This window comes from Acomys minous (assembly GCF_964271855.1).
Source record: "Acomys minous genome assembly, chromosome: 15".
NCBI classification, from domain to species: Eukaryota; Metazoa; Chordata; class Mammalia; order Rodentia; family Muridae; genus Acomys; species Acomys minous.
In genome coordinates, this window is record NC_140497.1 from 54,744,860 (window position 1) to 54,765,904 (window position 21,045).

A 21,045-nucleotide genomic window follows, 5' to 3' on the forward strand; every position below is an offset into this window, starting at 1 on the left:
GTGATACAGAAACAGGCCTGAACCAGATACCAGCATCGTGCGGTTGGGGCTTTGCCAGGCAATCTGTCACATCAGCACAAAATTGTCCAAGACAAAAGGCTTTATGAAAACACAAAATGTATTGATGATTCAGAGAATAAAATAAACTTAATCGTAAGTAGAATAGAACAGGTTTAATGAAAAGTATTAAATTAAAGGCCCCTTTCATCTGGAACCATGGTAGCTGTCCCAGAGGTGGGAGGTGGAGGGGTGGGGTATGAGGGTGGGGGGCATAGGGGCTTGGGGTGGGGAAAGGTTAGTTCTGTACCAAAACCCATGTGGCAAAGGAAAAGAATTTTTCAGTGTGGAAGGTAAAACAATTCAAAAGAAGTCTGGCCAAGCCAGATGGTGGCTTTAATCCCAGCACTCAGGGAAGCAGAGGCAGGTAGATCTCTGTGAGTTCAAGGACAGCCTGGTCTACAGAGTGAGTTGCAGGACAGCCAAGGCTACCCAGAGAAACTGTGTCTGGGGGTGGGGGAAACATCTGGCCAAAAGATGCTTCAAAGGGCAAGCAGGAAGCATGTCTATGAGAAAGCTGAGCACCACTATAGGGATAGAGTCAAATTACAGAACTAATATTTGAATGGCTAAGATAACGTGACAAGTGGCAGTGCCTATGCACTACAGAACCCAGCTTGGCCTTTGTCATCAGAACCAGAGGCATCAGCAGTGTGAGCCCAAAGGTCCATAAGATGTGCTGTTTCCTCACCTTCCCTGACCTTCAATGGGAATTCTATTAAGTTCCACAAGGCTGCAGATAACGTGCTGGAGTAAAATCACACATTGCTCAGTGCTCCCGAGCCATGAGTCACTAAAGGAAATGATCTACACACCGTTATGGCAAAGCCAGCAAGAAGGGATGGCGTAAACGGGTAATTTGCTGGTTGTTGGATACCGTGTTAGATACAGCCTCATCTGCATGGAGGAGCTGAGTTTGTGATATCTGGGCTGTTGGGAAAGTCTAGAAAAGAATCCTGTGGCCCTTCAAATACCCTTCTTCATGAGGTAGAGCGAAGAGACAGACAATGGCTGGGGTGCTCGTGATAGATAAGGAAGATGAGATCAGCGGGCTGACTAAAAGATGAACTAAGGAATTGGCTACAGTATGTCTGTAATCTGACCCATTAATGAATGACAGCATCTGACAATAAACAAACAAACAAACACATTGAAGTTAACATAGAAGAGAAAGCATTTAAAAAACAAGAAGCCTGATCCAATAGGAACATAAACTTTGGGTTTTTTTTTTAAATCCTTATTAGTTTACCTGCATTAGACCTCCTGTTGAGCACTTAGCAATGGCACAGAAGCACTGTAAAGCAAGGTATGGTCTCCCATGTAGCTGGAGACGGCCCTGAGTTTCTGACCCTCTTGCCTCTGTGGCTGGAATGCCGACATTACAGGTGTGCACTGTGTGTGCCTGGTTTTACTTGGTGATGGGGAGGAGGGTGGTGAATCCAGGGCTTTGTACTCCTGAGGCAAATACTCTTTATCAGCTGAGCCACATGCCTGATCAAGATTTCTTAAAAATCTAAATACACTCTATCTTTTTGCTTTTAGCATGATAGCAATAGTTGTGTAAGGCTCTCTCTCTCTCTCAGCCAGCCTGGGAACGTGACCCAGGCTAAGGAAATCTCAAAGTTGTAATGCACCAGGAATTCCAACTTTCCTCTGGTATGATTCTATAGCTAGATGTCATAGATAAAACTACACCTCCTTATGTGTTTGAATAACTCCCTCCCACAAAAATTAACATGAAGTCCTTGAAATATTTAAAAATCCATTTCCTGTTGATTCTTTTTGTTGTTGTTGGTGGTGGTGGTGGTGGTTTTTTTGAGGCAGGGTCTCTCTGTGTAGCCTGGACTGTCCTGGACTCGCTTTGTAGACCAGGCTGGCCTCGAACTCGCAGCGATCCGCCTGCGTCTGCCTCCCAAGTGCTGGGGTTAAAGGCGTGTGCCATGACCACCGAGCTTCCTGTTGACTCTTGACAGACCTAAATTTTACATAGCAACTTGTGGCCAGTTTTCATAAATGTTAAATTAATTTTGACACAGAACATTTAGGACAATCTGTAGCAGAATTGCAAGACTGAATACCCTAGGGTGTCAGGAAAAGTCAGTGTGGGGCTGACGCGCAGGCTCTGTCTGTGTGAAGAAGTATTGTGAAATTCTGGAGCTGCTTCAAAGGCTTGCAGCTTCCAGGAGAGTGGCCTGTAAATTACAGATAACTTTGATAAATTTCAGGCCAGTGTGTTACAGTTAGTTAAAATGTCTGGCCTAATAAATGTTTATTATTATTAGGCTATAGTTATTACAGTGGTGTTTTCTAACCCACTATCAATCAATAAAAATACAGAAGTCTGTTATATTTTAAAATAGCCTTGGTTCACCTGGGGCAGGGCAGATATTAATCCCCTAAACTACCTCCCATATCTCCCTGCCAAAATCCCATACCATCTGCTTCTAATAGTTGCCATCAAGCCACCTCCATCCATCATCCTAAATGCTTGCTAATGTTCGTCATCGGCGCGAAATCCTCCATCCATGCCGGCCATGTGCTTCGTACTCTGCCTAACCCATGGGGGCGGTCTTCTTCCTTCTCCTTCTCTCTGGTCTCCTTCCCAAGACCCTCCGCTGATCCCTGACTGCTTCCTTTCCCAAGAACCTCTCTATTCCAAAAGCCTATGAACCTCAGCCAATGCCTATCCCATTTTCCCTACCAAGGTGTGTTCAAATTTTATTGGTCAAACAGGAATACGTTTTTAGGCAAGTTTACACAGTGATATTTGGGGTACGTGAGTCTGCTCGTTTGGGCAGCATACAGACCAAGTCCTAACAATTCCCCTTTTCTGTCTAAACAAAAAAGCCATTTAAAAATAATATACAGTAAGAACAATTATGAAACAATTACAAAAACCAATAGGTAAGACTTATTGAAGAAAGTATTATTTACCTTGGTGTGTCTAAGATTCTGAACCTGAACCAATCCTTATCATATCTCATCTCTATCAACCTAAAAACATCTATCTAGCCCTAAAAGCATCTTCCTGATTCCTAAACAGCTAAGCTTAACAGTAAAACTAAACGATCTGGTCTTCAACCCCATCAGAGACTTGAAAAGGAATAAAAAATAATTGCCTGAGACAATAGAAAGTATATGCTTGCAGGTTCCAAAAAATAAAAAATGACAGAGACAGTTGGCTGCTTGAACAGCTACCCAAGACTCTCTATAGACATATTCTCTCTCTCTCTCTCTCTCTCTCTCTCTCTCTCTCTCTCTCTCACTAGTATTAGTACATAAAGCTATATAAAGGGATTGGGGAGGTGGTTCAGTCATTAAATACTTACAGGACAAGCATTAGGACCTGGGTCTGGGTCCAGCACGTATGTAAACAGTCAGATGCAGTGGCATGTGTCTATAACCACCATGCTAGGAGTCGGGTGGACACAGACAGACAGATCCCTGCTATCTACCCAAGTCAACGAGCTGCAGGGTTAGTGAGAGACCATGCCTCAAAAAGTAAGGTGGAAAATAAATGAGAAAGACACTTGGCATTGACCATTGCACGCATGCCCACATCCACATGCACAAGGTACATATAGTGCATACACAGACACACATGTAAACTATATTAAAAATCTTTCTTTGCTGGGAATGGTGGCCTATGCCTGTGATCCCAGTATTGAGGAGGTGGAAGCAAGCAGACCAGTTCAAAGCCAGATATATGTATATATATATCACAACCCCTTTCTTGTATCCTTGACTCTAAAGCCAAACCTAAGTTGCCACAGCTGCCGAGGGCTTCTGCTTGTTACGGCTGGAACTTGGCCTGCTTGTTCAAATACATTTTCATCAGCTTCCTGTTTTTTGATGGTTTCCTTTGCTGCTTAAGCTTTTCCTGAACTTCTATTCACAAGTTGGAAGCTCAGCTGGGTAGAGTCTTGCCCTGAGGTCGCAACTCCCCTTATTCCACGTGGCATCAGGACTTTAAAGAAGATTTTATTTTTTTGAACACTGGACTCCCTTGTGCTCCCTTTCTCCTCAAACTGTACAGTTTGTATTTTTTCCTCTCTCAGCTTGTTCCTTTTCATTACAGATCTGCGTAAGAGTGGCCGCTAAACCGGGCGTGGTGGCACACGCCTTTAATCCCAGCACTCGGGAGGCAGAGGCAGGCGGATCGCTGTGAGTTCGAGGCCAGCCTGGTCTACAAAGTGAGTCCAGGACAGCCAAGGCTAACACAGAGAGACCCTGTCTCAAAAAACCAAAAAAAATTAAAAAAAAAAAAAAAGAGTGGCCGCTAATAACCACATGACACAGTCAGTACTAGGCTGTCTTGAAATTTCATATGCCAACACCATTAATTCAAAACTCTTCAATTTAGCCTTAGATATATATTTGGGGGTGGGGTAGGCAAGGCCATAAAGCAGTTACATTCTTCACCACCAATGCTCTCTAGGCCACTTACTAACATTCTTCTCCTCTGAAACCCCTTGAGGTGGCCTGTAAGAATCTGCATTGCTGCCAGCACCACTGTCTCCTATGCTCGATGGCCCGTTAAATCCCACTTAACGTGTTCAACTGCTTTTCTAGTCCAAAGTCTCAAGCATTCCACCAACAAGCAGCATGGTCAGGCCTGTCACAGCAATAATGCAGTCTGGCACCAAGTTCTGTCTTAGTGTTCCATTGCTGTGAAGAAACACTGTGACCATGGCCACTCTTATTAAGAAACATTTTATGGGCTGGAGAGATGGCCCAGTGGTTAAGAGCACCACCTGCTCTTCCAAAGGTCCTGAGTTCAATTCCGAGCAACCACATGGTGGCTCACAACCATCTATAATGCAACCTGATTCCCTCTACTAGTCTACAAGCAGACAACACTGTATACATAATAATAAATAAATCTTAAAAAAAAAAGAAAGAAACGTTTTAGGGCGGGAGAGATGGCTCAGCCGTTAAAGGCTAGGCTCACAAATCAAAAATATAAGAAACATTTTAATTGGGGCTGGCTTACAGTTTCTGAGGTTTAGTCCATTGTCATCATGGGTGATAAATCTTATCAAAAGTTGGAAAATGAACTAATGCAAGACGAGTTAAAGTATATAAATGCAGGTTTATTGGGAGCAGTTCTCAGCTGCCGTGTGTGTGTGTGTGTGTGTGTGTGTGTGTGTGTGTGTGTGTGAGACATCACTTTCAAGCATGGGTGTTTCCTTCTACAAACTAACTTTACCTTCCTTTGGGATTACAGGCATGCACCACCACGCCTGGACCTACGCTTTTCTTTATCTGATACTTGCTCTATACCAGGCTGGCCTTGAACTCTGATCTGCTTGCCTCTGCCTCCTGGATTAAAGGTGTGTTTGTATTCTAGCTGGATCACACAGACCTAGAAGATTTTTGGATGTGATATCTTGCCAGCTGTGCCACATAGACCTAGAAAATGTAAAGAAAGAAGAAGGCTGTTTTTTTCATACTTCTATAAATGGTATTCGCATAAAACAATAAAGGGACTTAAATTTTATTCAAAGCTAAATATGAGTGAGGTGTATTTGGCCAGAGGCAGAGATTCACCTTGGTTTGAATGACGTGTTTACTGGACAGGAGCCACCTGAGCTTCTAGAATCACAGAACTAAAAAGAGTTATAGAGTGATGCATTAACCAGCTACACTGTGTAGAGGCTTCCTGGACTACAGCAAAGGCTGGAGAACCTTCTGTAAAGCCCAGATGTTGTATCATCCTTAACTTTAAGGTGAATGGAGCCTCAAGTTCTAGGCTTAATGATCCCACCCCAAAAGGTTATCTGCTAAAAGAATGTTAGGTATCAGTGCTGAGGTAGATGTCTTAAAAAAAAAAAAAAAGATTTATTTGTGTATTATGCATGCAGTGTTCTGCCTGCGTGTACACTTGCAGGAAAGAAGAGGGCACCAGATCTCACTATTGATGGTTGTGAGTCACCACGTGGTTGCTGGGAATTGAACCCAGGACCTCTGGAAGAGCAGCCAGTGCTCCTAACCTCTGAGCCATCTCTCCAGCCCAAAGTAGATGTCTATTAAAGGCCCCAAATAATTTTAGTTCTCATCTCTTCACAATAACAATATTCTAATCCCCCAAAGTTAAGCTATCTGCACAATCTTTAACGGAAAAAAAAACCCAACTTCATCTGAGAATTGCAGCTCACTGTTATAATGTATATATTCATATTTGCCTTAAATATCTGTATTTTCCACTTATATAAGTATATACCAATTTCTTTTTTCAAGGAAAAGAAAACAGGACAGGTACAGGTCCTTAATTCCAGCACTTGGGAAAGGGAAGTATGGATATATTCAAGGCCATCCTCACATACTTACAAAGTTTAAGGCCAGCTTGGGATATGAGGGAATGTGTCTCTAAGGAAAACAGAAAGAAAGAAGAAAGAAAGAAAGAAAGAAAGAAAGAAAGAAAGAAAGAAAGAAAGAAAGAAAGAAAGAAAGAAAGGAAGGAAGGAAGAAAGAAAGAAGAAAGAAAGAAGAAAGAAAGAAAGCCTAATTAGTTCTGAATCCTTTATGTCCTGGTTTTAAGTGGCAATTGGTGGCAAGTTGATACAAACAGAAAAAAAAATGTGTAGATATATATATATCTACACATTTTTTTTTTCCTTAAACTCACAAACTCACTTTCAGGATAATCTTCCCAATGAATTTTGATTGCCTTGTCAACAGAACTGGGAGCTTTTGGGCTGTTTGTTTAAATAAATAACAAAGCCGGAGTTTCGGTAAAGTGTCACCGATTTATACAGCAGCTATTTTTCCGTTGGTCAAATGAGCAAAGATTTTAATACTTGCTGGGCATTCGGACACCTAGCTGAGCATCTCCTAAATGCTAATTGCTCCGTATTGGGGAAAAATAATAGATGCAGCCGAAACAAACACCAGGGCTGTCTGTAGGTATTCAGCACCTTTATAACCGCTCTTGGGAGTCCAAGGAGAACGCAAAAACAAGGAGAACTGGATTACTGGTTCTGGAGCGTTCTCCCAGGCGCTCAGCACCGCCCTGCAATCCGCGGAATGGCAATCCTAGAGATGAAAACTCCACTACTCCGCAGTTTCTAGAGGACTCTACAGAGCCGCTGCGGCGTGTGGTTGGCTGGCCTCTGGGCATGCGCAGTGGCCGCCGCGGGGTTGGCGGCGTCCTGGGAGTCACCGGTGGGATAAGGTAGTGGCTGGGTCATGTCGGCCCAGGGCGACTGTGAGTTTCTGGTGCAGCGAGCCCGGGAGCTAGTGCCCCAAGACCTGTGGGCAGCCAAGGCGTGGCTGATCACGGCCCGCAGCCTCTACCCTGCCGACTTCAACATCCAGGTGAGTCAGACCCCGCGGGTCTCCACGCGCGGAGGAGAGCGCTTGGCTGAGTCCGGTGGCCCCGGGCGCATTGCGCGGCCGCCCCTCCCTCCCCCCCCCCCCCACGTCCCTCCTACCAGGCTCCATAGCGCAGTTGACCAACCTTCTGCCCACGGTCTGCAGAGACGGAGACCACACACTAGATTCTGGTGTTATTGGGCCTACAGGGCACATCATCGCCACTAGGGCCCGGGCCATTCATTTATTGATCCTTGTGACTGTCATCTCTACAGTGTCTGCTACTTTTGAGACGTTATCTCACTTGATCCCAGGAGATCCCTGGCCTGAACTCTGGGCCGCCAGGAAATGCTCTGTGCTCAGGCTCTCCCTTTCACTTGGGTGTGCTTTGGGTGAAGGTCCACCCCTGAGCGGTGCTGCGGGTGGGCCGGGACTGGACCCGCTTAAGACTGTAGAAGGGTGTCCACCCTTGTCTGTCTTGTTTCAGTATGAGATGTACATCATCGAGCGGAACGCAGAGAGGACTGCCACTGCAGGGAGGCTGCTGTATGACATGTGAGTTAGCTGTCTGGGATTCTTCCAGGAGCTTTTTTTTTTGTTTTGATTTCTGAAGGGGACTTTTTCAGATATCAACAATTCATAGGAGTTGGCACTCTGCAAGGTCATCCATGGTCCTGGGACCCAGAACTCAGGCCCTCTTAGTTTGCCTTCTGCGGAGATGATTTTTTTTTTATGCTTGCGTTTTAATCCCCAAATTTGTTTTCAGTGGTTTATTTAAGAAACATACATTTACTACAAACATTAGACAGTAATCGACAGGATAAACTTTGAAATCTCTTCTAAAGCAGACGTAAAGCCTGTGTATCTGTACACTAAGGTATCAATCCACTGGGGAGCTTAGGAAAGTGAGGCTGTAGTGCTCTCACTCCAGAGCTTGCTGTGCCTGGTTTATGGAGATGGATGTCATTCTTCATGCCCACGTAGCACTTCTTAGCCCCTCCTTTCTTAGTGCACGTTTAATTTCCACTTATTTCAAATTAGTGTTTGGAACATCAGCAGGTAAGTCTGTATCTGTATTTTGGTGTTTCTGTTTTGTAGCCGAGGGATATGTACATTTCATCATCTACCAAATTACCTCTAAAAAGGATATGCTAAATATCTATTTCCACAAGTGATATGTAATTAGGCCAGTTTTCCATACTCTCCAACCTGTATGTGATATATTCATATTCTCTCTCTCTCTCTCTCTCTCTCTCTCTCTCTCTCTCTCTCTCTCTGACACACACACACACTATTTTTTTCCCCTTTCTTTCTCTTGAGACAGAGGAATCTCACTTTTTAGGCAGGGTGGTTTTGTACTCAGACTCACATGCTCCTCCTGCCTTAGTGTCCTATGTAGCTGGGGCACGGGCTACGCCACCACACCTGGCGTGTGTCCTATGGAAAAAAACGATACCTTACCATGTTGCTTCTTAAATTTGTGCCCCGCATACACCCAACAGTGTCAGGTCTCACTGCAGCTGTTCCTTTTGGTTACCTGTGGCCCGTGATTTTCCTTTGTCTTGTTTTTGAAACTAGAGTATCACTTACTTTTTCTGTTGCTGTGACTGAAGAAAGCAACTTAGGAAGGAAGGGTGTACCCTGACTCAGGGTTTGAGGAGACAGTCCATCTTGGTGGGGGAGGCCATAGCAGCAGAAGCCTGAGGAGGAGGTAGCTGGTCACATCACAGAGGGTGCATGAAGGATGGCTCTCAGCTCGCTTTTGCTTTCTCTGGCTTTCTGAGATGAGGTCTCACGTATCCCAGATTGCTGTGGGGTCCGATTCAATAAAGAAGCTGAGGTTGACCTTGAACTTCTGGTCCTCTTTCCTTAACCTCCCAAAGTCTGTGATTACAAGCATCCTCAGCCGTAGCTCGTTGATGGAGTACCGCGACCGAACCCAGGGCTTTGTCCATGATAAACACGTGGTCTACCAACTGAGCTACAGCTCCAGCCCCTCATTTACAAAAAGTCAAAAGATTTTTATAAGTGCTGTCAATTTTTTAACTAACAGATTATTTTTGTGAATTTATTTTTGCTTTATTTTGGCATATATAATCATTCACCTAAAGAAAAAACAAAACTCTATAACCGCTACTACTCTTACTTTTTTGACTCTAACATCTTATTTTAATTCGTTCATTTTAAAAACAGGTTTGTGAATTTCCCAGAGCAGCCGGTGGTGTGGAGAGAAATCAGTATCATAACCTCAGCACTGAGGAATGACTCACAGGATAAGCAAACCCAGTTTTTAAGGAGTGAGTACAGTAACAGCCTAATAGTTTATTAATGGCCACTTCTTATGTGTCATGCCTGTCACAGACACCTCAGTCACACCTGTCAGAGTGATACTCACATTATGTTTTATTCCAGACAACGAAAGTCCACAGTGATGTCACTTGGTCCCTCAGCATTTACTTAGAACGCTTTAAATGTTCCTATGGGACGGCACTCGGTCAATGAGATCAGGAGAATGAGTGTATTTTGAACATGTTTTCCAATAACCAGAAACCATCTGCAGATAAACCAGATCACCACAACATAGGAGAAAATCCTCAAACTTCTGTGTGGGTTGCTATAGGCAATCAAAGACTCCGCAGATGGGTTTGGCCATTTCAACTTAAGCAAGTTCCTGCGTTTACCTTAGGGTAGCTAGCTCAGTGCTGATGAAGCACACAGGCTGTTCTTGCCCCCTGGCTCATCAGGCCTCCAACTGTTTCTTGATCGTTCAGCAAACAGCTCATGCCAAATACTCTGGAGTTCAGAAACAGCTAGTTTGCAGGTGACTTCTGAGTGCTTACAGATTTATGTATGGAAAATGACTTCCTTACCACTTTCAGGTTAGCATTTTCTTTATTGGGGAGGGGGGCTACTCTTTACAGGTAAAATGTTGTTTACAGGTTTATTTGAAACTCTTCCGGGTCGGGTCCAGTGTGAAATGCTGCTGAAGGTGACGGAACAGTGCTTCAACACACTGGAACGATCAGAGATGTTGCTGCTGCTTCTGAGGCGCTTTCCTGAGACGGTGGTGCAACATGGGGTAGGGTTGATTCTTTCCTTTCCTCTAAGAAAAGACTACAGTTGCTTCCTCTGCACTCACTGCACATTTCTAGGCAGCATAGTCCTGTCAGCCGATGGCATAGTCCCCCAGCTGTTGACAGTAGGACTGTCGTCTACTGGGGTCTCTGGAGGGGAAGTGTTGTCACCTTTGCGTATCTTGACGGAGTATAAGGTTGGTTTCCAGTTCCTTAGACAGTCTCGCAGCTGTCATGTGCGCTCTTCCTCCACTGTTGTGCTGGACACTGTGATAACTCTTATTTAGCTTGCTAGCTCGGAGGAGAAGGAGACCAGAGGACAGGGAGTTAGGTCGGTGACCCTGATCGTCTGGGCAGTGTCGCCCATGCACTCGCACGCTTCTAGTCTTTAAAGTAGAATTGTTTGTCCCTATGATAAATAAGAGAACGCCGTTTCTTCCTGTAATTCTGACATCTTACAGTGCTAGTTTAAGTGATTTTTATTCTGAACCAGGTCGGCCTTGGGGAGGCACTGCTGGAAGCCGAGACCATTGAAGAACAAGAGTCCCCTGTTAACTGCTTTAGAAAGCTATTTGGTAAGAAGCATTGTATTTTGTATTATTTCTTAGGGGTAAGTAGAACACCTGGGATTGTCGTGTGTTTCATAGGATGTATATAGCATGTGTGTGCATTTGAAGCATGTATGACCTGTCAAGGCCAGCAGCCATGGTGTCAGGTTCATGGGCACGCTCCTCTCTGCCTCCCTGCACTGGTGTCCTTTTGTACAGCCCATTCAAACAGGTGTGCCTCAAGTGACTGCCCCCCCCCCCATGTATTTTAGATGCTACATTCAATGAAGTGGAATGAGTTCGCTGTTTCTGTCAGAACCCTCGTGCAAACAACCTGACCAGCGTGTTTTCTCCTTCAACAGTTTGCGATGTCCTTCCTCTAATAGTCAACAACCACGATGTCCGCCTGCCTGCCAATCTGTTATATAAATACTTGAACAAAGCAGCTGAGTTTTATATCAACTATGTCACTCGGTCCACACAGTTGGAAAATCAGCATCAAGGTATTTGGAGCATCCTGCAACCCTGCTCAGCCCGGCTTTGCTAAAGTCAGTCAGAAGTCCCTTGTTGTGGCAGTTGTCCTTCTCTGAGTATATTTCATAGTTGTTTTCCTAAAAGATTCTTCTAAGGAAGGAAAGTAAAGAATTGAGGTCTAAAATTTTATATAAGGCGAATATGCAAATTAAAAATAAAAAATAAACAACTTTGTGTCTGAAAGAAAAAATTTGAAAATTTGCTATACTCAGTTCTACCCCTTAACTGAAACAGTGTGGTTGCTGAGCATAACACAGGAACCTTGAACATCACCCAGGTGCCATTGCTCAGAAGCCACTTCCTACTTTAACCAGCCACCAATTGCAAGTCCTAGAGCAAAGCGAGCCAGACGTCTCACACACGTGCTGCTACCGATTTTACTGTGTGGACATACCATATTTTTCAGACCATAAGACGTACTTCCTCTCCAAAAGTGGGGAAGAAATTAGGGTGCACCTTATGGTCCAATTGCTGTTTTTACTGTTTTTCTTGTTTTACTGCTCTAAAAACTTGGTGTGTCTTATGGTCAGGTGCGTCTTATAGTCCAAAATATACGGTAGGTATACCACGCTAGATGGTGTAGCCCCTCCTTGAGTCTGTGTGGAATAGCCTGTTGCCCCTCCAGTACAAAGCAGTCGGCTACAGGTGAAGGTAGCACATGGTGTTTGTGTATCTCAGCATTCCTAACCATAGAGGATGTACAGAGAACACTGTATGAGACAAAACTTGCAGCTGTTTGTGGCACTTGCCTTGGGCAGAGCTTACAGGGCTAGAGTTTACTGGGTCTCGGGGGTTCAGGGGAAGAAGAGGCCTCAACTCACCTCGTGTGTCTGTGGACTTGTAAACACAGTAGATCCAGCCTACACAAAATCTATTAAAAGCTTTGTCTTCCTTTACTAATAAACTGGTACTTTAACTTTAAACTTTTTGATTTAAAAAATGAAGCTTTTTGACTCCTTTTCACATTTTAACACACTGCTTAGCTGGAAAAATAGTGGTTTTTTTGTGTGTCTTTTTTTTTTTTTTTTTTTGAGACAGGGTTTCTCTGTGTATCCTTGGCTGTCCTGCACTCACTTTGTAGACCAGGCTGGCCTTGAACTCACAGTGATCCACGTGTCTCTGCCTCCGAGTACTTGGATTAAAGGCGTGTGCCACCACGCCCGGCCTTGTGTGTCTTTATAAGCTTGTTGCTAGGAAAAAATTTTCATGTGTTTGGTTTGAGTGAGGGGGACTTGGAGAGGAGTGGAAAGGGGAAATGATATAATTATATTTTAATTAAAAATTTAAGAATTAAGGAAAATAAAGCCTTCTAACACACACATGAAAGAAAGAAAGAAAAGAAAAGAAAAGAAAAGAAAGAGTCCCCTAAAGCTGTGCCTCTCAGTAACCAGCCCTACTTTTTTTGTTTGTTTGTTTGTTTTTGGTTTTTGGTTTTTGGGTTTTTTTTGAGACAGGGTCTCTCTGTGTAGCCTTGGCTGCCCTGGACTTACTTTGTAGACCAGGCTGGCCTCGAACTCACAGCGATCCGCCTGCCTCTGCCTCCCAAGTGCTGGGATTAAAGGCGTGCGCCACCACGCCCAGCTCAGCCCTACTTTTTAAAAACAACAACAAAGGCAGGAGTGTACAGTGCTTATTCCTGAACTGTCTTCTGCCCTCAGGTCCCGTCTTTAGCCCCATCCTGCCCACAGGACCTGTCTGGGCTCCTTCTGAAACCGTGCCTTTTGAGGACTGTGCCCTTGGTGCTTCGCTTGGTTGTTTTTGTCCCAGATTTCCCACCAAGCATTCACCGTGCTCCACTCTAGTGAAAACCTTTGGGTGCTAGTGTCTGCTTCCAGGTGCTGTGGGGAGCTGCTGAGATGCAGCGGCTTCTTTCTGCCGGCCTTCCCCACGTGCTGTCCTGCGTTCTTCTGCAGCGTTGTCCCCTCTGTTACCTCTTCTGTGGCTCTTTGCTGCTGGGTAATCGGAACCTTGCACTTCCAGCATCACCTTATAGACTGCAGTTGTGTAAGCAGTTGCACCATTATAGGGACCCCTGTTAGGACACTGCAATTGATGTGTCAGGGTCCCTGCTTACCCTTTTGAATGAAGATTTAGATGTTTGTCTTCTCTATCTAGTGCCACATAAATACGTAATAATAACTAGCTTGTGAAGTTTTTGTTTGTTTAAGTCTATATATCCCTATGAGCCCTTTTTTCCTACTGTGATGTATTAGTGTCAGCTCTTTTGTCTTTTGAATGAATAGTCACATTTTTTCCTCTGTCAAATACTGCATAAATAATTCGTGATAGTAATTACTTTTTCTCTCATCTCAGGTGCACAAGATACATCCGATTTAATGTCGCCTAGCAAACGTAGCTCTCAGAAGTACATAATAGAAGGACTGACTGAGAAATCATCCCAGATTGTGGACCCTTGGGAGAGGTTGTTTAAGATTCTGAATGTTGTTGGAATGAGATGCGAGTGGCAGATGGATAAAGGAAGACGGTAATGAATACTTAATTTTCAGAATTGCTTATCAAGTCTTTTGGTTGTGTCATCTCAGAATCCTTGTAGAAAACAAAACTATTTTTTAAAAAAATCAGTATCATACATAGATACACTTCGTTGGGGGAAATTTTGTAACAGTCACCAATTATACAAGAGAAGAGGGTAATTTTTCATCTTATCCAAAGATTCATAACTGAAGGGTAGGTGCCTAAAATGGTGTGGTGTGGGCCTGGGGCGCTTGCTGCCCATGTGTGAGGAATAAGATTCAAGCTGGGCAGGCGTGACGGCTGCCTGTGATCCCAGCAATAGGGAGGCAGAGACGGAAGTCCTGGGGCAAACTGGCCTGCTACACAGGCTTGAGCTGCCTTGTTCTGGGTTCTGTGATGGCTCTTTTTTCAATAAATAATGTGAAAAGTGATTAAGAAAGACTTGACATCAACTTCAGGTCTGCACATGTACATGCATTCACTGTGCTCTAATAATACACAAAGTATGCATCACACACACACACACACACACACACACACACACACACACCCCAATGTAGTGTAGGTGTAGTGGTGCATAGCTTTAATCCCAGCACTAGGAAAGCAGAGGCAGGCGGATCTCTTTGAGTTCAAGGCCAGGGTGTACAGAGTGAATTTCAGGGTAGCCAGGGCATTACAGAGAAACCCAGTAATACATTTATAATTTTTTAAAAAGACAATGTGACAGCCTGGTCCTATCTTGTTTGTCTTTTTGAGACAGGGTTTCTCTGTGTAGCCTTGGCTGTCCTGGAACTCTATAAACCAGGCAGGCTTCAAATTTACAGAGATCCGCCCACCTCCTGAGTGCTGGGATTAAAGATGCTTGCCACCAGCACCTGGGCTTGATCCTATCTGTAGTCATGCAGAGAAAAGAGAAGAAGTTAACTTGACATGCTTCTGTCATGCAGTTGCCTTTGTTCATAGCTGAAGGTTAGAAGGGGAAATTTACCACTCATGCAAACAAACTAGTAACATGAACGAGCTGTCTCAGAAGAACCTCAAGTGTATCACACAGTGATGAAAAGATGAGAAATAACCAATCCTCGGCATGGAGGAAAGCTAATATTGAACTGTTGATAGCAATGTAAATTTGCCAGCTATTATGCAAAATAGTGTGGAGGGGGTCACAGGATCTGACAGTAGATCTACCCTGTGATCAAGTTGATCCAAAGAAAATTAGCCTATCAGCGACATCTGCATATTCATGTTTGTTGCTATATTATTCACAATAGCTACGATATGGAACCAATCTAGATGGCCATAAGTGGATTAAGAAAATGTGAGTGTGTGGTATAGAGTTATCACAATATTATTCAGCCGTAGAGCATCATATTACATACACCGTGTTTGGCAGAATGGCTGGGCCTAGGTGACATAGTGAAGTAAGTCAGGCACAAAGTCACCATGTTCCCTCTCATACTGCGGATGCTATAGATGGAATATAGAATAGTGAGTGTGTGCGCGCCTGCGCACGGCGGTGGGGAGGGAAGCAGGGAAGCATTGTGCTTGGGCACGGCAGTGGGGAGGGAAGCAGGGAAGCATTGCGCCTGGGCACGGCTGTGGGGAGGGAAGCAGGGAAGCATTGCGCCTGGGCACGGCAGTGGCGGGGTTGTGGGGGGGGGAAGCAGGGAAGCATTGCGCCTGGGCACGGCTGTGGGGGGGGAAGCAGGGAAGCGTTGCCTGACACTAGCCAACTACAGTTATTAAAGAGTGACTGCTGGTGCTCCCCAGAGCAGAAGGCGCATGATGACGGTACAGGGGAACTTGTGTGTGATGATAAGGATTGACCCCACGTTCTTCCTAATGCTGGGCCAGATCTGCACTGCTGATCCGAAGCCGCAGCCCTGTAATAAATAGCTTGATATAGATCCAATTCACAGAATTTGAATAGAGGAGCTTGAGGTTTCCAAAGTAATAGTATGACATCAGAAACCTAATTACGCTATGGCCATGCCTGGCTGCACGCCTTTAATCCCAGCACTCAGGAGGCAGAGCAAGTAGATCTCTGTGAGTTCGAGGCCAGCCTAGTCTACAGAATGAGTTCCCGGCCAACCAGGATAATATTGTAAACCCTGACTCAAAAGGAAACGAATTACCCTGGTTTGAGCTATATATGGTCCACATGCATTAAAATTTTACACTTGGCAATTTGTGAATATATACATTTTTTTTTAATGTTTAAGGAGCTAGAAATGTTAATTACCCTGATTTGATTATACTTTGTCATATTATCACAACATATCATAGGAATTTGCGCAGTTAACTTTTGTTGTTGGTTGTTTTGAGATAGGGTATCTCTGTATAACTTGTAGACCAGACTGGCCTCGAACTCACAGAGATCTGCCTGCCTCTGCCTCCCGAGTGCTGAGCCACCACAACCAGCTCTAAAATAATTTTTTAAGGGGCTGAAGCAATAGCCCTGGCTGCTCTCCCAGAGGACCCGGGTTCAATTCCGAGCACCCACATGGCAGCTCCAGGGGATTGGACACCCTCACACAGACATACGTGCAGGCAAAATACTATTGTATATATAAGTAAAATAAATTATATAAAAAGTGATTTTTTAAAGCTTTATTTTACTTAAAACCATGAAAGTTTAAGTACCCAGATACCTGCAGCTGCCTCTGGTAAGTGTGTGCCTCTGCAGAGCTTTCACTCGTTCTTTGGCTGCCAGGCAGTAAGGTAAAGCTTCTCCCTCCCCTCAGAAGCTGCAGTGACATGCTGCACCGGATGAAGGAGCTCTGCAGATATATGAGCAACTTTGACAGCGAGGCGCATGCCAACTATAAAAACCAAGTGCTCTACTCCACCATGCTGGTGTTCTTCAAGAGTGCCTTCCAGTACGTCAGCAGCATACAGCCATCTCTCTTCCAAGGTTAGCTCACGGGCTCCTGCGGGGAGCCCAAAGCACTGCCTTAGTGCCGGTAGAAAGAAGACAAAAATATTTACAGTGTTCCGCTTGTACCATTGCTGTGAGAGTAAGAAGTTGGAGGGTGCTGTCGTATGCTCTTTGTCATTAGTGGTTTTGTTTGGTTTAGAATGACTTACAGTTTTACATAAATATTTTTCATAAACTTCCTGCATTGAGACCTATAGTAGTCATATAAAACTAAATAGGAGTACTGATTGCTCTGTTTGCAAAGGAAGTCAACACTTTCGAGGCTGGCTGAGAAAGCAGAATCAGGAGTTTAGGGACAGCTACACGAATCCCTCTCTTTAAAAACAAAAAACAAAAAAATAAAACAACAACAACAACAACAAACAAAACCCACAGCCCAGCACGGTGGTGCATGCCTATAATCCTAGTACTCTCAGGGAGGTAGAGGCAGCTGGATCTCTGTGAGTTCAAGACCAGCATGGTCTACAAAGTGAGTGCAGGCCAACCAACACTACACAGAGAAACCCTGTCTCAAAACAAAAAACAAAAAACAAAAAACAACAAAAAAACAAAAGCAAAAACATTAAGGGAAAAAAAAATCCCCCGAAATGTAGGTTTTATAAAGACAGCCCAATAGACAAAGATTTAAATAAACTATAATATATATTGCATGTTGACTTAATGGTTTTTCGTATATTCTGTTTTCCTTGGAGCATATATTTATATTGTACATGTCACATTATAAGCACTTCAGTATAGACCCATGTGGTTTTTTCCTATTTGTGTGTATGCTCTTGTTTCCCTAGGCAGGGTCACACTGGATACATTTTATAAGCTGTATTCTCACCTGGCACTTGACCTACTTCCTGCTCATGTCTGCTACTCTTTTTCTTCCTGCATTTTTATTGTTCATGTGTCCTCCTTTGCATAGGTCCTAACGCCCCAAGCCAGGTACCGCTGGTTCTCCTGGAAGATGTAGCCAATGTGTATGGCGATGTAGAAATGGATCGCAGCAAACACATACACAAGAAGAGGAAGCTAGCTGAGGGGAGAGAGAAAACCATGGTAACCCTTTCCACTTAATCGCTGACAGATCGCACATGTGTTGTTTGTTTGAGCTGACTCTTTCGGAAGTGTGATTTTGGAGCTAAAATAATACGACTCATGAAGTGATAGTATAGTTATGTGTAGGTTAGGTGCCTTCAGGGGGCGCAGTTTTGCCCCCTTCTATCTGCCTGCTTCATTTGACAATGTCTGAAGACATTTTTGGTTGTCACAGGTGTGGTTCTGCGAGGAAGGACTGCTAATTGTCATCTGGTGGGTAGAGTGCAGGGTTAGGGCCAAACATCTTACACCAAACAGAAGAGCCCAGCAGCCCGGGCGTGTCGAGGTCTGGGAACCCTTTATAAGCCCACCTGGGAACCGCTGGCTGCTGGAGTGGATGCTATGGTGGATGTTGGCAGCCTGGGCAGCCCCACAAGCTACAGGAAGGCTTTCCTCAAGCCTTAGAAGAGGTCTGTACTCAGCCTCACCGAACTGCTCACATGTGCCTGAGAGCTGACCGAGTGGCATTTGTGTGTGTGTGTGTGCGTGTGTGTGTGTGCGCGTGTGTGTGTGTGTGCGTGTGTGTGCGTGTGTGTGTGTGTGTGTGTGTACGTGTGTGTGCGCGTGTGTGTGCGTGTCCCTTCAGCCGGGACTGGATCCTCCTCTCAGAGCTTTGATGCCCATATGTATTTCACGCTGTGCTTCCCAAACTACTTCTCAGAGCTTCTTTGAAAGCTGTTTGGGATGGCATGTTGTCTTCCCCTCAGATTGGCGTTCTTTCATAAGTCTGACCTAATTTAGAAGCAGGGCTGTCTTTCATAGGTTCAGCACTACTGAACTCATCACTGCTTGCTATGGAACAGAACTCCAGTGAAATAGCATGTCCAGCAGATAGATTTTGTTTGCAAGGGTGTGTGTGTGTGTGTGTGTGAGAGAGAGAGAGAGAGAGATTCGTGAGGTAAAGAACTGCGGTAGGATAGATTCTCCAGGTATAAGGAGCAACAGAGGACACTAAAGTCTAAAGGCGGGAAGGAAGGCTATTTGAAAGGAGGCACCTGGGACTGAAGAGATGGCTCAGTGCTTAATAGCACTTGCTGCTCTTCCAGAGGACCGGAATTCAGTTCTCATCACCTACATTAGGCACATCCCAGCATCTATGACTAGTGCCCCCAGGGGAATTCAACACCTCTGGCTTCTGAGAGCACCTGCACTCATGACCACATACCACATTGCCTATATACCACAAACACCTACCTATACATAGTTAAAAGCAATGAGAGAGAGAGAGAGAGAGAGAGAGAGAGAGAGAGAGTGTGTATTTTTAAAGAAAGGCATCCAAGGCAGAGGCGTCATCGTGTGTGAGATGGCTGGGAGTCAGATGCTTCACTGAAACCTGGCCACACTGTAGTGACCTCAGTGGAGTGAAAATCTAGCGAGCACTTAACTGGGGCTGTTGACATGGTGAAGCAATCAGCCACAGTAACTGACTGACTGAAGACATTTTGTGACAGCATGAAACTCAGTAACCCGTTTCACCCAGACTGTTTTGGCAGCATATCTACCCGTGCCCAGTAACATTTATGACAGTGGCCTTCTGCATGGCACAAAAGAAAGAGGAGTAGAAATCTTTACTGTAGAACACAAAGGGCATTCCTGAGTACATGCGTGCAGACTCTAGGCTGACAGCTCAGCAGCAGAGCCGAAGGAGGGACAGGAGAGGCCCTGGCATGTGTGTGCAGAGCAAAGGGGGCACTGACGGCAGCTGCTTCTGTGTCCACTGTGTGACAGGCTGCTGTGAGGAACCCTGTTAGTTAATGTCGCATATTAAGGAAATGAAGAACTATAGCAAGTGCCACTTATGCATTATCTGTCAGTGTAAGACCATTTTCATTTAATTTTGATGAAAATGATGTGTTTTGGACTTATAAGGCTTTCTCATCAAAAACCAACAAACTCAATTTTAAAGGTACAACTTGACTGCATGGGAATGTCAAGGTGAAAATCATATATTGATCATCAGAGATCAATGACAAATTAGAAAAGAAATAGTCTGTGATATAAAAGCCATAGGAGACAGCGTTCAGAGCAATGACTGCAAAATATTTCAGCCTGTGGCTCACGTTCCACTGTCAGTGATCACGCTCTTCCCGTCCCACACGCAGAGCTCAGATGACGAAGAGTGTTCAGCCAAAGGAAGGAACCGGCACATTGTCGTCAGTAAGGCTGAGCTGAGCAACTCCATTGAAGTGCTGGAGAGCTTCAAACTGGCCAGGGAGAGCTGGGAGTTGCTCTATTCCCAGGAATTCCTTGACAAAGGTGAGCATGTGCTTGTCACTCACACCATGAAATCTCTCATATAAAAATCACACTCTAAAAGATCACTGTGGTATTTGAAGTGTCAGCTCTCTGAGCTCATTGAACTGGGTCTAGCCATTCGCTCGATTTATAAAATTCGTTTTTTTGCTGGGCGTGGTGGCGCACGCCTTTAATCCCAGCACTCGGGAGGCAGAGGCAGTCGGATCGCTGTGAGTTCGAGGCCAGCCTGGACTACAAAAGCGAGTCTAGGTCAGCCAAGGCTACACAGAGAAACCCTGTCTCGAAAAACAAAACAAAACAAACAAAAATTATTATTATTTTTTTGATCAGGAAACCTATTCAACTGCTAGTCAAATAGCCATTCATTTCTGAGCTCCTCCTGGCCTGTTTGTGCAGAGTGGGAGGGATGGTCTTTTCCCCTGTGTTTGTGTTGCTCCCTTTCTCTGCTCCCTCAAGCTGCCTGTGGTCAGCAATGCAGAAGGCAATAATGTGGTTTTGTCTGCCCTCAGCTCTGTTGCCTTGGGACACTGGAGAAAGCCTATTTTCTTTCTTGAGACAAGATCTCACTGTGGAGATCTGCCTGGCCTGGAACTTGCGTTGTAGACCAGAGTGTTTAAACTGACAGATCCTCCTGAGTCTGAGTTTGCTGACTAGTCAGTTTTGCTTTCCTATGAAATCAGAGCCAAGTAGTTGGCTGTCAGGCAGTGAATATGCAGCCCTTGGCCTCCTGTCACATGGCCGGGCAGCCCTCCTCAGATGTGTTGTG

General features: G+C 44.7%; 1 protein-coding gene across 4 annotated transcripts in view; it reads left to right on the forward strand.

The window, feature by feature from the left end:
- The first annotated feature begins 7,172 nt into the window (after positions 1-7,172).
- Positions 7,173-21,045, forward strand: part of INTS10 (integrator complex subunit 10) — a 29,643-nt gene continuing 15,770 nt past the window's right edge. For 2 of the 4 annotated variants that reach the window (XM_084760664.1, XM_084760666.1), the window contains exons 1-10: positions 7,174-7,374; positions 7,859-7,926; positions 9,565-9,668; positions 10,311-10,450; positions 10,939-11,020; positions 11,356-11,496; positions 13,841-14,012; positions 16,747-16,916; positions 17,851-17,984; positions 20,126-20,279. In XM_084760664.1, coding sequence (XP_084616790.1) covers positions 7,246-7,374; positions 7,859-7,926; positions 9,565-9,668; positions 10,311-10,450; positions 10,939-11,020; positions 11,356-11,496; positions 13,841-14,012; positions 16,747-16,916; positions 17,851-17,984; positions 20,126-20,279 — 1,294 coding nt within the window. In that variant the 5' untranslated portion in view covers positions 7,174-7,245. Of the gene's footprint in view, positions 7,375-7,858; positions 7,927-9,564; positions 9,669-10,310; positions 10,451-10,938; positions 11,021-11,355; positions 11,497-13,840; positions 14,013-16,746; positions 16,917-17,850; positions 17,985-20,125; positions 20,280-21,045 lie in introns of all 4 variants that reach the window. The other 2 variants (XM_084760667.1, XM_084760665.1) reach the window with 2 other exon arrangements.